Source organism: Haliotis rufescens, unplaced genomic scaffold (genome assembly GCF_023055435.1).
Source record: "Haliotis rufescens isolate VD_foot unplaced genomic scaffold, xgHalRufe1.0.p SCAF_2, whole genome shotgun sequence".
Lineage (NCBI taxonomy): Eukaryota > Metazoa > Mollusca > Gastropoda > Lepetellida > Haliotidae > Haliotis > Haliotis rufescens.
This window is the reverse complement of record NW_025963890.1, coordinates 19,257,831-19,271,091: the sequence shown is the minus strand read 5'-3', so window position 1 is coordinate 19,271,091 and position 13,261 is coordinate 19,257,831. Positions and strand designations below refer to the sequence as shown.

General features: G+C 39.9%; 1 protein-coding gene across 1 annotated transcript; it reads right to left on the bottom strand.

The window, feature by feature from the left end:
* Positions 1–8,033: 8,033 nt before the first annotated feature.
* On the bottom strand, positions 8,034–12,883 carry LOC124138877 (uncharacterized PE-PGRS family protein PE_PGRS24-like). Its single transcript, XM_046505763.2, has 5 exons — positions 12,217–12,883; positions 11,893–11,978; positions 9,732–9,874; positions 9,044–9,260; positions 8,034–8,377 (listed from the first exon to the last, which is right to left on the bottom strand). The coding sequence occupies exons 1-5, from the start codon at positions 12,644–12,646 to the stop codon at positions 8,261–8,263; spliced, it is 993 nt and encodes a 330-aa protein (XP_046361719.1). The 5' UTR covers positions 12,647–12,883; the 3' UTR covers positions 8,034–8,260.
* Positions 12,884–13,261: the final 378 nt, after the last annotated feature.

Sequence of the window (13,261 nt, the reverse complement as noted above, 5' to 3'; positions counted from 1 at the left end):
GGAAATATACCCGAGCCTCAATACAACGTTTAAACTAAACAAATTATATTAAACTATATAAAACAATGATTTTTAAGTTAAAATTCATATCAATCAATGGTTCCCTCCTTTTAGTTTTACAAACCATTTGTCACACAGACGGTATGGGGATCAGTTAAGGGTGTCTTCCCATTATAACTACTGTTTCAATACACATACTTCATGGTTCAGTGACTGGTAATTACTACCTATCATCTTGGTGAAGGTTCATATGGAGTTGGAGAACCAATCTGGGAAAAAGATTCCTTGTACTAGTCAATTTATTTATTCATTATTTATTAATTTATTCATTTATTCATAGGGTAGAGTGTATATGTTTCGGTGAGAAGAGATGCTTCTCCCCAAATTTCCAAAAATTACATGTACATACATACAAGGTATGACGACATACAATCAAGGCACAAGTTAATATTTCGGTCTCTCTTAAATAATTCAAATAGCTTTTATTGCATTATCCACTAACAGTTGTATTAATAGTGTCAAGACCCTAACATGTTTCTCGGTAATTTCCCTGTAATTGTTGTGAAAAAAGATTAAATGGACGAATAATACATCGAAAATAACATCTCTCATTAAGCATTGTTCATTTATATATTTTGGCGTAAAAACAGATTACGACTGAAGGAGATCATTGTTCTATTGGTCGCCTCATTTTACCCCCTACTTTATTTGTATTCACAATGGGTGTGAACTCAATTAAGATAATTCCCATTCTGCAGGATACACACATTGTCAGTGGGTGCCCAGCTTTGGAACACACACAGTATCTTAAGCGACATGATGGAGTCGCTCGTTCACTTTATTACCGTCTTCGCCATGCTTGTGGTTTTGACACAGAGGTACACCCATGGTACGACCCAGAATATGTAGATGGCGTCATGGAAAATGATAAATACAAACTTCTTTATACAGCCTCAGACTTATCCAGGTCAACAAATCTGATCTTGTCCTTTCTGATATATCCAATGAAAATATTCATATCATTGAATGTTCTGTCCCTTTTGACACTAATGTAATTGACAAGATTCAGGAAAACATGCAGACATCGCTTTCGAAATGTCACGCTTGCATCCCAAGTACTTTTATGAGCTAAATCGGCAGCTTGATAAATTAAAATTACGTTGACGATGTCTTTTGAAACGAGCATACATGTAGCTTTTGTCCGTTGTCCATTGAATTGCCGTCACAAAACAAAGTCACTGAAGACAAGAATTGTTGAAAACGTGAATGGACACATTTTTTTATTGTGGGAATGGAAACTTTCAGATGTTCCAGTTTACAAACTATAATATAGATGAAAAATCAATTTGCCAAGAGAGACACCATTCATAAACATATTTCAACAAGTACTAAACCCTTGAAAACAATTATACGGCGCTGTATCTAATGAACGTACATGTATTATAATAGGAGCTCATTATATTATTGACCCATGTACATAGCGTAATTTGCTGCAGAAGGCGCCATCCCTGGTCATGACGTCACGTTGCAATCACTAAAATAAGATAATGAGTGAGTGTCAGAGTTGGGTTAAACATCGCTTTTAACAGTATTACAGTTATATCACGGCGTGTCAGCTTAATGTGGAAGGAAAGCCCGAAGTGATGCAGGTTTAGACGTTTACCACTACGGGTATGGTGCTGACAAACCTAAAAACATAATCGGGGCCAACCGGGATTCGCTCCCACAATCATAAGTTTCTGGCTTGCCCAAGGGACGCAACTCTGCACAGCGAATTGCGGCGCCTTAAACGAAGATAAGATAGGATAACATAGCACTTTATGATCCCAAAGGAAATTTAGGTTACAGCAGCTCAAGGACTCAGCTAATTGATAAACACACATACAAATAAATAACGTCATAAACGTTAAATGTGACTATAGCGAATAAATGCTCAACAACTATAGATCACAAAACATATCATAAAACTTGGTACTAGCTGGTATTATTGAATGACGTCCTATTAATATGATGACGTCACATTGTAATAGTTATTCGCTGAAGAACTCTGAAAGTAGAAAAAGTACTTCGCATACAAAGAAGAGTATTTTGACATCAAAGCTATTTAGTTTTTTGTATTCATTACGTACACACTAACGGAGTATCGCCAACAGCCACTCAAACGAATGAGTGACCAATCAGAAAGTCAACTTCAAACTTGTCGATCAGTTATCAGAACGGTAGATGCTTAGTATCTTTGCTCATCAAAAATAAACCTGAAATTCCGAGTACGTAAACAGACAAAATAACATGATATGTGTATAGAACTATTGACACAGAGACACACAGAGAGTGATGTGTGAAATGCAACATGGCTCGCTCTTGCTATTAGAAGTACATATGAGAATAAATAATGCGCGTGCGTGTGTGCGTGCGTGCGTGCGTGCGTGCGTGCGTGCGTGCATGCGTGCGTGTGTGTTTTTGTATATGGCAGCGGATAACCTCGGAAGCCGTTCTCAGTAAACAGCTGTGTAAAGTGGTCAAATGTTATGTGGCGGGGTGGTCTTGTCACTGTGACGATGACAATCATGCAATACGCAGTGAAACAATACAATCTAGTGACCTTGTCGTTGGGGGCGTGGCAGATACGCCATTGCTTGCTCAGACAACAAACTACGTGTGGTACGGTCACAACCGTACTGCTCTACACGTACATGAACGTGCGAAGCACACATCGTGAGGAATTAGATTTCTTATTTAATAGTCTTTGTATAATATGTATAATATAACTGTTAAAGACAACAACGATGAGAGGATTGTGCAGCTGCAATTGTGCGATAAGCATTATTTTGATACTAAATATTACATATTACTTACCCCCTGAACATACAATTAGAAATATATGTGTTGCTGTCTTTTTTTATACTATACTTGTACTATCGCAAATACTTGAGTACCAAGCAATTGGCAACCGTTCTATTTGTGGAGGCTTTAGTAGTAGATGCGGCAATCAGACTGATGTCACTGAAGGAATAGACAATATCCAAGACAGAAATGAGGTGGATTTCACATGCAATGCATATTGATGTCGTTTTGTAGACTTTTTGATTGACTCGGGTATTCGCAATGGGAGAAACGCTGTTCTGAATGACTTCACAGATGTATCATCAAGAGATCAGTCAGTTGTTGATTACTGTATTGCGCGGTTTCAATTTTAAGAATTTCGAGGTTATTTGATCAGAGGTATTAGCCTGTAATGCGGATATTATCGGTAAGGCAGATGAACATCTAATCACAAAGTTAGACCACTCGTTGAAAGGATGGACATGTGGTATTGTGGTGAGGTGACATTGGGTTTAACGTCGCGTCCAAGATTATTGCATTTATATAGCGTGTGTGTGTGTGTGTGTGTGTGTGTGTGTGTGTGTGTGTGTGTGTGTGTGTGTGTGTGTGTGTGTGTGTGTGTGTGTGTGTGTATGGCTGCTTGTACTAGTCCGGACTGATGTCGATTTATAGTGCTAGTCCACTGAGATACCGTGCCGCAGTTTAACATGAATACCCCACTCAGACACAGTATACTGACTCCAAGCCGACCCGAACTTAATGCCGAGCGCAAGACAGGGTAACAACAAGTAACATCTTTTGACGTCTTTTGGTATGAAGCGGCCGGGGATTCAACCCCGGACCTCCCGCACTCCGGGCGTATGCTCTACCACTAGACCACGATGTGGTATTGAACATATGCGTGATGATGTGGGCATTCGTGATAAAGGTGTCACAGTGACTAAATATAGTACGTGAACGAGAGTCGCCGTACCCGAGGAACGCCCAACACAAGTCATGAAGACACAACATCAACAGTACCAGGTACGAAAGATCAATCTTATCCATCCGCACGATTTGACTTTTTCAACAATGCATCGATGGATGTAATAACCGCTAAGTTGACTTAAGCTCTTATGCTACCTCAGGTTCATGGCACATTTCAGCAGTCCTTCATGCTTGTTGCTAATGAAATTATCAATGACATTGTCAAGTATACTTTTGAACCACTACGGCAGGAGATACTGAGTATTCGCCAGGACCTGACCAAGAGAACTGAAGATCTCGAGCAATTCAGCCGGCGAAATTCCGTTGGACGGGGGTAGGGTATATATATATATATATATATATATTCACACACACACAAGGAACTGTAATAAGCTATTATTAATATTATTATTATTATTATTATTATTATTATTATTATTATTTACAGATTAAAATAACTAACGCAGCAAAGAGGGTTTGGTTGATCCTGGCACAGTCAGGCTGGTTAGGCTCATCATCAGCTCAAGGCCCTTGCCCCCTCTACACACAGCCCAGACAGTGAATGGGACTTCTCCAAGGAAGCTCTGCCTAATCAAACTCACCAAGAACTTTTCGCAGAATGTGAAGACTTCTCAACACTGCAGCCTTCTGCATTACCAATATTGTCAGAAGGGCTGTATTCCTGGCAGCAAACCTGGGTACTCTCCAAATGTCAGTCCACAGATTGGGATATACCAAACTTAATGCACCGAGAACAATGGGGAGTCGGACAACTTGGTACTTGGTATGCAAGCGTGACATTTCGATAAAAATATAAATGATTTCATTGGATTTATCAAAAAGGAAAAGATCGGGTTTGTTGGCCTGGATAGGCCCGAGACTATATACGGGCCTATTACAAAGAATTTTCTATTTATCATTTTCCATGACACCCTCTACATATTCTGGGTCGTACCATGGATGGACCTCTGTGTCAAAACCACAAGCATGGCGAAGACGGTAATAGAATGATCGAGCCATGCCATCATGTCGCTTAAGATCCTGTTTTTGTGCCAAAGCTGGGCATCCACTGAAGAAGTGTTGGGACAGTCTCATTAAATTCACTGCATATTCTACATTTTATATTTACATTTTGATGCAAAATCACACATTAAGAGTTTCGAGTGGGAAGTAATTGGTCCTGAGCAGCAAACAGAGAGCCGTCCAGCACTACAGAACCATAAAAAAAATCAACATTGACATTGAGATTATGTCCCACATCCTTGGCTCGTTTAAGGAAACTGTCGAATGCCTTGTTTTCATCATGGGTCTTGACATGCTTCACAAGAGGATCATCAGAAATATAAATGTGTGCAAAAGTGAACAAAGCAAGTTTATCATGACGAGCCACCACGTTAATCAAACCACATCCTCTCATTTCTATGGTAATATAAGTGATTGAGGGAAGAGCGAGGGTGGTTGCATCCATTGTCTGACATGATTCTTCGTGTGAGGATGTGAGGGTGTCAATTCCCTGAATTTCTTGTTTCGTCCAATCAACAACATCAAAAGAAAATGAAAGGACGAGTGCAGCATATGTATTTATGGCTTTGACTTTATTGCGAGCGTTCAACTCTGAACTCACATATTTTCTTTAGTCCATGTTTGTATTTTTCCTTGATATGGGCATTCTGGAGTTTGTCCCTGACCTGCACTACTAAGTAGGTATAGGCTTGACCTTCCACCAGATGGTCAATAACGCCTCCCCCACGTAAACTGACTGATCCTCCCTCTTGTACATGTACCTTGCGACGTTTCAGATGAAGAAGGTTGTATTTGTCGAACCTAAAGGACATGCCAATATCATCAGAAAACGACTCGACAATGAGAATCTGTTTTTAGTTCTCGATGGCAATACGTTCTCAATAAATCATTGCATTACAATTTGATCTCTTAACTCAGAGCATTGTTGTTACAATATTCAAGATGTCCTATTCCGATATACCTCCCTTATGTGAATCCCACACTTGGGATGCATAACATAACATAACATGCTACCAACATAGGTATCAAGCAAAAACAACATTGTCGCATGCTAAAGATATGGTGATATGCAAGTATGATATAAACAAAGCAACGCATTTCCGCCTTCGTCTGCAAGATCCTTTCCCATTCTTCTAAATTTAATTTGTTCCCAAATATGAAAAGTTAGCAATAACTTTAAAGGATTTCTGCACACTGTAGCCATAGGCAACCAGGCATGAAAACAGACTATCCCCGTTTCGTTCCTTTTAACTCATTCAAGCTGCACCAATACCCTAAGCTGGTCACACAGAACTTTCAATTGCCTTGGGTGACAACGACACTCTCTGACCTGCACAGACATTTCCTGTTGATTAATAAATCTTGTTGATGTGGGTGCAATTTTTTAAAGGAGGTCAGACGATAGTAGATTCAGTGTAGTCGTTTTATAATCAGTGAAGGTAATAAACCCAAACTATTTAGTATAATGTCAACTTCACGTGCAATCTATATGCATAAACAGGACATAAAACAAACGTGAAGTTGAGTTTTAAAATGAATTAGAAAGATATAATTTATGTCTGTTGTTTAACCAAAATGTGCGCACGGCGTTGGAAACGTATATAATACACTGATGAAGATACATATGGATGATGCACTGTAGCTTGCTTTGGTATAATATCACAACATATGTCACTGATTGAGTGATAAGTCTCATGTCATTTGGTTGTCCCATGCAAATCCAACTGTGTTGACTCGTTGACGCTTATATGATGTATATAAGCCAAACATTTAATGATTACCCCGTATAAACATATAACTAACGAGAATTTGATTATGTCTCGTAAGTATGATCTGACCATCAACTGCTGTTATAGTTTTGTCCACAAATTCAGCTTCACAAAGAAATCTATATATGGATAAGTGAGATCAGCATTAAGGCACAGATACACCTACATGTGTACATACATAAGCACATACATATATACCTACAAATACATATGTACACACAGATGCACATACATATATACATACAAATACACATACATATGTACATACATATGCACATATAAATGTATATACAGAAGCACATGTAAATGTATATACAGATGCACATATAAATGTATATACATATGCACATGCATGTATACATACAAATACACATGCATATGTACATACAGATGCACATACATATATACTTACAAATATACATACATACATATGCACATATAAATGTATATGCAGATGCACATATAAATGTATATACAGATGCACATACAAATGTATATACAGATGCACACACATATATACATTTAAATACACATACATATGTAGATACAGGTGCATATACATATTTACGTACATATGTACATAGATATGTACATACAGATCAAATTCGAGAAGATGTCACACAAAATAATGTTTTATAAGGTTGGTGGGGTACAACTTGAATGTGATATCTCTAACATATTAGTAAAGAAAAGAGGAAGAAAAAAACAGGAGGTACAATGTAATGTGTCATTCACATCCACCAGGCACAAAGGATTGATTTCATCCGAACTGGTAGGACTGAGACATAGGGTGAGATTATCACTTTTGACAAGACGAAAGAAGAAACGCGTCATTGATAAGAACCGATGTATTGAATTAATTCAAAATGGACATAACGTAGTATCATTTTCCTTTTTGATCAGTCACCAAAGCAAGTTATTCCAGATATTGTTTTATTTCAGTTAGTTTTTTCATATGATCTCTTGGGCGGTCGGGTAGCCTAGTGGTAAAAGCGTTCGCTCGTCACGCCGAAGATCCGGGTTTGATTCCCGACATGGGTACAATGAGTAAAGCCCATTTCTGGGCGTCGTAAAACTCACTCACTTACTCATATGACCTCTCTCTCTGTGTGTGTGTGTGTGTGTGTGTGTGTGTGTGTGTGTGTGTGTGTGTGTGTGTCTGCTTGTACTAGTCCGGACTGATGCCGATTTATAGTGCTAGCACACTAAGATACCATGCCGCAGTTTAACATGAATACCCCACTCAGACACAGTATACTGACTCCGAGCCGACCAGTCCTTGTTTTAGCCCCTTAATGCCGAGCGCCAGACATGGTAACAACAAGTACCATCTTTTAACGTCTTTTGGTATGACGCGGCTGGGGATCGAACCTCGGACCTTCCGCTCTCCGTACGGACGCTCTACCTCCGACTACGGAGGCGGTCAGATATTTCTTAAGAATACAGAAAGGGTTTAGTCACTTTATATTTATTGTAGCAACAGAATCACAATCAATCTTTGAATTGTATATGTAGCTGTGTAACAAAACAATAGAAACAAAAATCAAATTACGTTTATCTCTATCACATAGATAAACTACAAAGGACTTATCATAATACAATTCATACAGAACATGGATATGTACATCGTAAGTCATTTAACCATTAATTAAGTTGCGAGAAATGTTGCCATTGTTTCCTCAGGGTGGGGTAGGTACAACGCCGTCCTTGTTGTCGTATCCCAGTTTGCAGCAAGCGAAGACGGGATCCATACATACTTGGCGGCCATTGGCACCTGTTGTCAGACTAGGACAGAGCTGAAACAATCCATTACTGTCAAAGTGAGTAATCATTTGTTTCAACATTTTTCTTTTCATGGTCATTGTCTTTATAGTGAGCGAATTGGGTTTACTCCGCGTGTATTTGAGTTATATCAAGAAGCGTCAGGTTAATGTGGGAGGCCATTAAGTCTAAAGTGATGCAGATCTTTTACGTGTACATCTTTGGTGAAACTAAAGAGCTGACAAACCAAGGACGAATAGGATTTGAATCCTTGATCATCGTATATTGGCACTACGAAGTAATGCAAGTCAAACTAAGAGATTATCTGGTATTCGTACCCATGGATTCTTGCTGGCCTAAGGGACGTATCTGAGGTACCTTAGACGATTGGGCCACCCCTGTCCCGTGTTTGGAAATACATAGACGACAAACGACTGTATATAATTTGGATATGAAGGTCATCGAAGTTCCGAAATGAGTTTCTATATCTTGTTTAAGCAAGAACAAATAGGTAATAGGTAAGACGCATGTCCTGCATACACAATTGCAAGGCTTGTAAAATCGACATTACATTGATTGGGACCTACTTACTCCATCTGTTCCGATCATGGCCTTTCATTATATAAAATAACTTGACTTTACACATTGTCTTTAAAACTTCCAAGTGTAAATTGTTGGAAAGGTTTGTGAAAATCACTTACAGCAAGTCCGCGTCCTGCATATCTCTCGAGGTCTCTGAACGGCAGATTGAGTGAGGCCACATCAAGGGTCTGATCTCTGTTGGCAGCCAGGGTTACATCAGCAACGACTCCTGGCTGGGTGATTGTGCCGGCGCCGAATATCTGACCCCACGGTCCTCTAAAACCTTGACCCCACTGTTGCCCAAATAGTTGACCGAATCCTTGGCGCCAAACGTTACTGCAGGTAAAACATTTGTGTATTTTTCAGGAACATAGAACAGTGAAAGTTCACGTATGTATTTCGATCCTAAATGCCAAAGTAGACTAGTGGGCTATGAAATAAGTCTTTCTTCGTTGTTCACTGAAGCATTTGACAATATGGTGGAAACACGAATACGATCTTACACCCGAAACACCCGAAACTGTCAGAACGTCTGGTGTCACGCTGGGCAAGTGACTTAGTTCAAATGTGCCTCTGTTCAACAGGTAATGGATACCCGATATGTGAGGTGGATTTGAAAACGCTCCAGCGCAGGCAGATTGGGTTATATACTTCCCAGGGAGTTGAGAATGATAACTTGAAAGCATATGGATCCACTGGTGAGGAACTGTAAACCGCATCTGAGCAGAGATGTATGGATATGTGTGGTATATAAATGTTTAAAATAATAATATAAAATAGACATGATTTTTTATTTAAAAGGAATACCTGCTGATCACATTCCCCAGGCCGTCAGCGGTACATCCTCCCTCAATACGGGCTCTCTCGGTGACAACGAGTTGGAAGTTTCCAGTGGCAGTCGTAGTTCTGAAGATAATGTTTCCACTGAGACCACCTTGCCTTTGTCCCCACTGCAATACAAAACCCACACATATAGTAGGTTGGTTTGTTGTTTAACGCCGCACTCAGCAATATTCCAGCTATTTGACGGCGGTCTGTAAAATAATCGAGTCTGGACCAGACAATCCAGTGATTAATACCATGAGCATCGATCCACGCAATTGGGATCGATGCCTTGTATCAACCAAGTCAGCGAGCCTGACCACCCGATCCCGTTAGTCGCCTTTTACGACAAGCATAGTCGCCTTTTACGGCAAGTATGGGTTGCTGAAGACCTATTCTACCCTGGAATCTTCACGGGTCCCACACATATAGACAGAGGTCGACAGGGGCCATAACCATCTACAGTTACCCATTGAAAGTTTGTGTGTACGTTCAAGAGTTAAACCATTATGATAACGTTACGCTATTGTTTGTTAAAGTTTATTCTGAGCTGATACTGAACCTGCATTTTAAACAAATAACTATAGGCTATGATGCAATGCTATAGATAAATTATACATGAACCATAACATGACTCGATTTGATTTTATTTCGAACTAGAGATTTATATGATTTCATAAACGTACGGTGCTTTCAGTGCAGAGTTGTGAACCTTACCGTAAAGAATTTGGAAATAGGTGAAAATTAAACGCGAACTGTTTGATATTAACGAAGATGTTGAGTAAAGCGGGATGGGTTTAGTCCACTGTTATGAATGATATGTCGATCTGAATTAAGGAAACAAAGAATGGCGATTGTAAGTGCGAACATTGTTTTCACATCAACATAATTTACTAGTATATGTGGCAGGAAAAGAACGTGTGAAACACGGCTACTACATGAAATGGACACACTAAAGTAGATTAAATAAGACTCGCATGGCTTTGCTCTACACCGCACGTCATTATTACGACGTCACAACGCTCATTTTGACACACAAGATATGACGTCACGTTCAGCAAATCTTTCATGCATTCAACGTTAAAACAATCTCTGATTCGATTTTGCGGCTTATACTTGGAATATTTTAGTAACTTTACATTTTGTAACCTGTAATTGAACATATCAAAATGCCCACCAACAATGCCTGAGAAAGGAATTCATTTCTTTAAACGGGAACTTCCGCGGTGATGCGGATATTAAATCAGCTGTTTCCATCAGAGGTGGTTATTGTCATTTGAAACCTCTGCCTGACTAATCAGAGCCGGATTCCTGGTAGAATTGTTGTTAAACGCCACAGTGAGCATTATTCCATGTAAATATTTGAGTTTGGACCAAACAAAGTCGTCACTGGGATACAATGACAGACAATCAATTAAGTCACCAAGTCTGACCAACGATTCCATTTAGTCGCTTATAACGACAACCGTCATCTGCCATGTTTGTTTGATGCTACCAATATAGCTGAACACGACAACGTTACTATTTGAAAACATACGGTGATAATGCTCACAATAAGCAGAAAATATGATTTCGCTTGCATTTGTACGTGTATTGTATATGAAACCATTTCATAAACATCGAAATCTGTATAGCAACATCGAAATATTACTGGAAAATAGAACTTCCATAACAGGGTGTGGCAACTTCATTAGTGGCATCCATTTGGACCACATTCCAACCACCAAATAGTAATTTAATTAACTTTGGTAACTGAAAATTACATTTACTTACGAAAGCATTTACTTCAAGCCGTTTTATGGGGAACAAGTCCCCAAACCTCCTTTAGCGAGGTGGCTAAAAATGGCGACTGGAAATCGGTAACTAAAGAAGGATCTTGTGCTAAAAAATTACCGAAATGGCGGAAGGTGCCCGGTGAAGAGCATTATAACCTATGCAATGGAGTTGTTATCTAAATAGACCACTTGTAAGAAGCTGATCATTGTAACGTGTGACCTGGCCGACTGTATATACAGTGATATGTTTAATAAGCAGTAATTCACGACGACGAGATATGATTTGTCACACTTACCCGATTATTATCAAGAACGCCTGGAATCATTGCAAACGTTAGCTACTGATAATGCTTTAAGATACTCTCACTCACCCACAGTCCCAATATTGGTGGTGTTCTCTTCAGGGTAACAGCGACGCTGAATCCAGGAGCCGTGCCAGTACAGGTGACTGTAGTGTCTGTAAAAATATTGATATTGACTTAAGTAATGAAGCAAGGGTGACACGTGTATTGTATGGATATGAAGAGACTACATTCTCTTCTGAAAACGTTTAAAAAATTTAACCCTTGAAGTTCTTTATATCTAAATGACAAGTAGGACAGAAGACCACGAAGCACAGAAGCCGGTGATTCTGTTATGGTCATCTATAATAATCCTATGATTTCTTTGAGAATCCAAAAGAAAAAAATACGTACTGAAGTAAGGGTTGATGATGTTGAGACCAAACAAAGATGTTCCCAGACCAAAGGTAGAGGTTCCGCCGAATCCAGGTCCCACATTCCCGAATCCAGGTCCAACACCCCCGATTCCAGGTCCAACACCCCCGGTTCCAGATCCAACACCCCCGGTACCAGGTCCAACTACCCCAAATCCAGGTCCAACACTCCCGATTCCAGGTCCAGCACCCCCGATTCCAGGTCCAACACCCCCGGTTCCAGATCCAACACCCCCGGTTCCAGGTCCACCGCCCCCAAATCCAGGCCCAATACCCCCAAATCCAGCTCCAACACTCCCGATTCCAGGCCCAACACCCCTCGTTCCAGGTCCAACAAGTCCTGCTCCCCAACCTTGTCCAAAGGCTAGGTGAGCTAGAGCAGCAACAAGAACAAGTTCCAGCATGGCCATGGTGGAAATGGTCAAACAGGATCAACTAAAGTTCTGCTTCCTTCGGCCAAGGAGTTACTTTTATAACTGCCAAGAATGTATTTTTCAAAAATGGAAAGAGGAAATTGCCCACTCCCACGGTGTGAAATAAAACTGTCGTTCAGGACAGGTCAAAGAAGTAAAACTGGCACACCTCAGGGTGCTCTTAAGGAATTTTAAGTCTTTAAATCATCTACGTCATACGGGCTTGTCTTATTAGCGATAGGCAACTGGTACGAAGATAGGTCACCCCAGTGCCGTTCTTGTTTAACTCATTCAAGCGGCACTAATACCGCCTTCTGGTCACACAGACCTTCATTTATCTGTAATACATTTTGTGATGGATTTGTTTTTTTGCTGCCTTGGGTGACAACTACGCTCACTGACCTGCTAAAACGTCAGCCATTGATGACCAACTAAACCATATGAATGACCGACTATGTTCAGTTTAATTTGTCTCTCGGATATAAATCATCCAAAGGTTTATATCAGAACACTGACTGATCTCAGTAACCTTGTTTTGTTGAATTCTGGAATTGTTTACATATTCTGCGATACATGGTTGCCTATGAAGAAAACAGTAAAGCATATTCATAG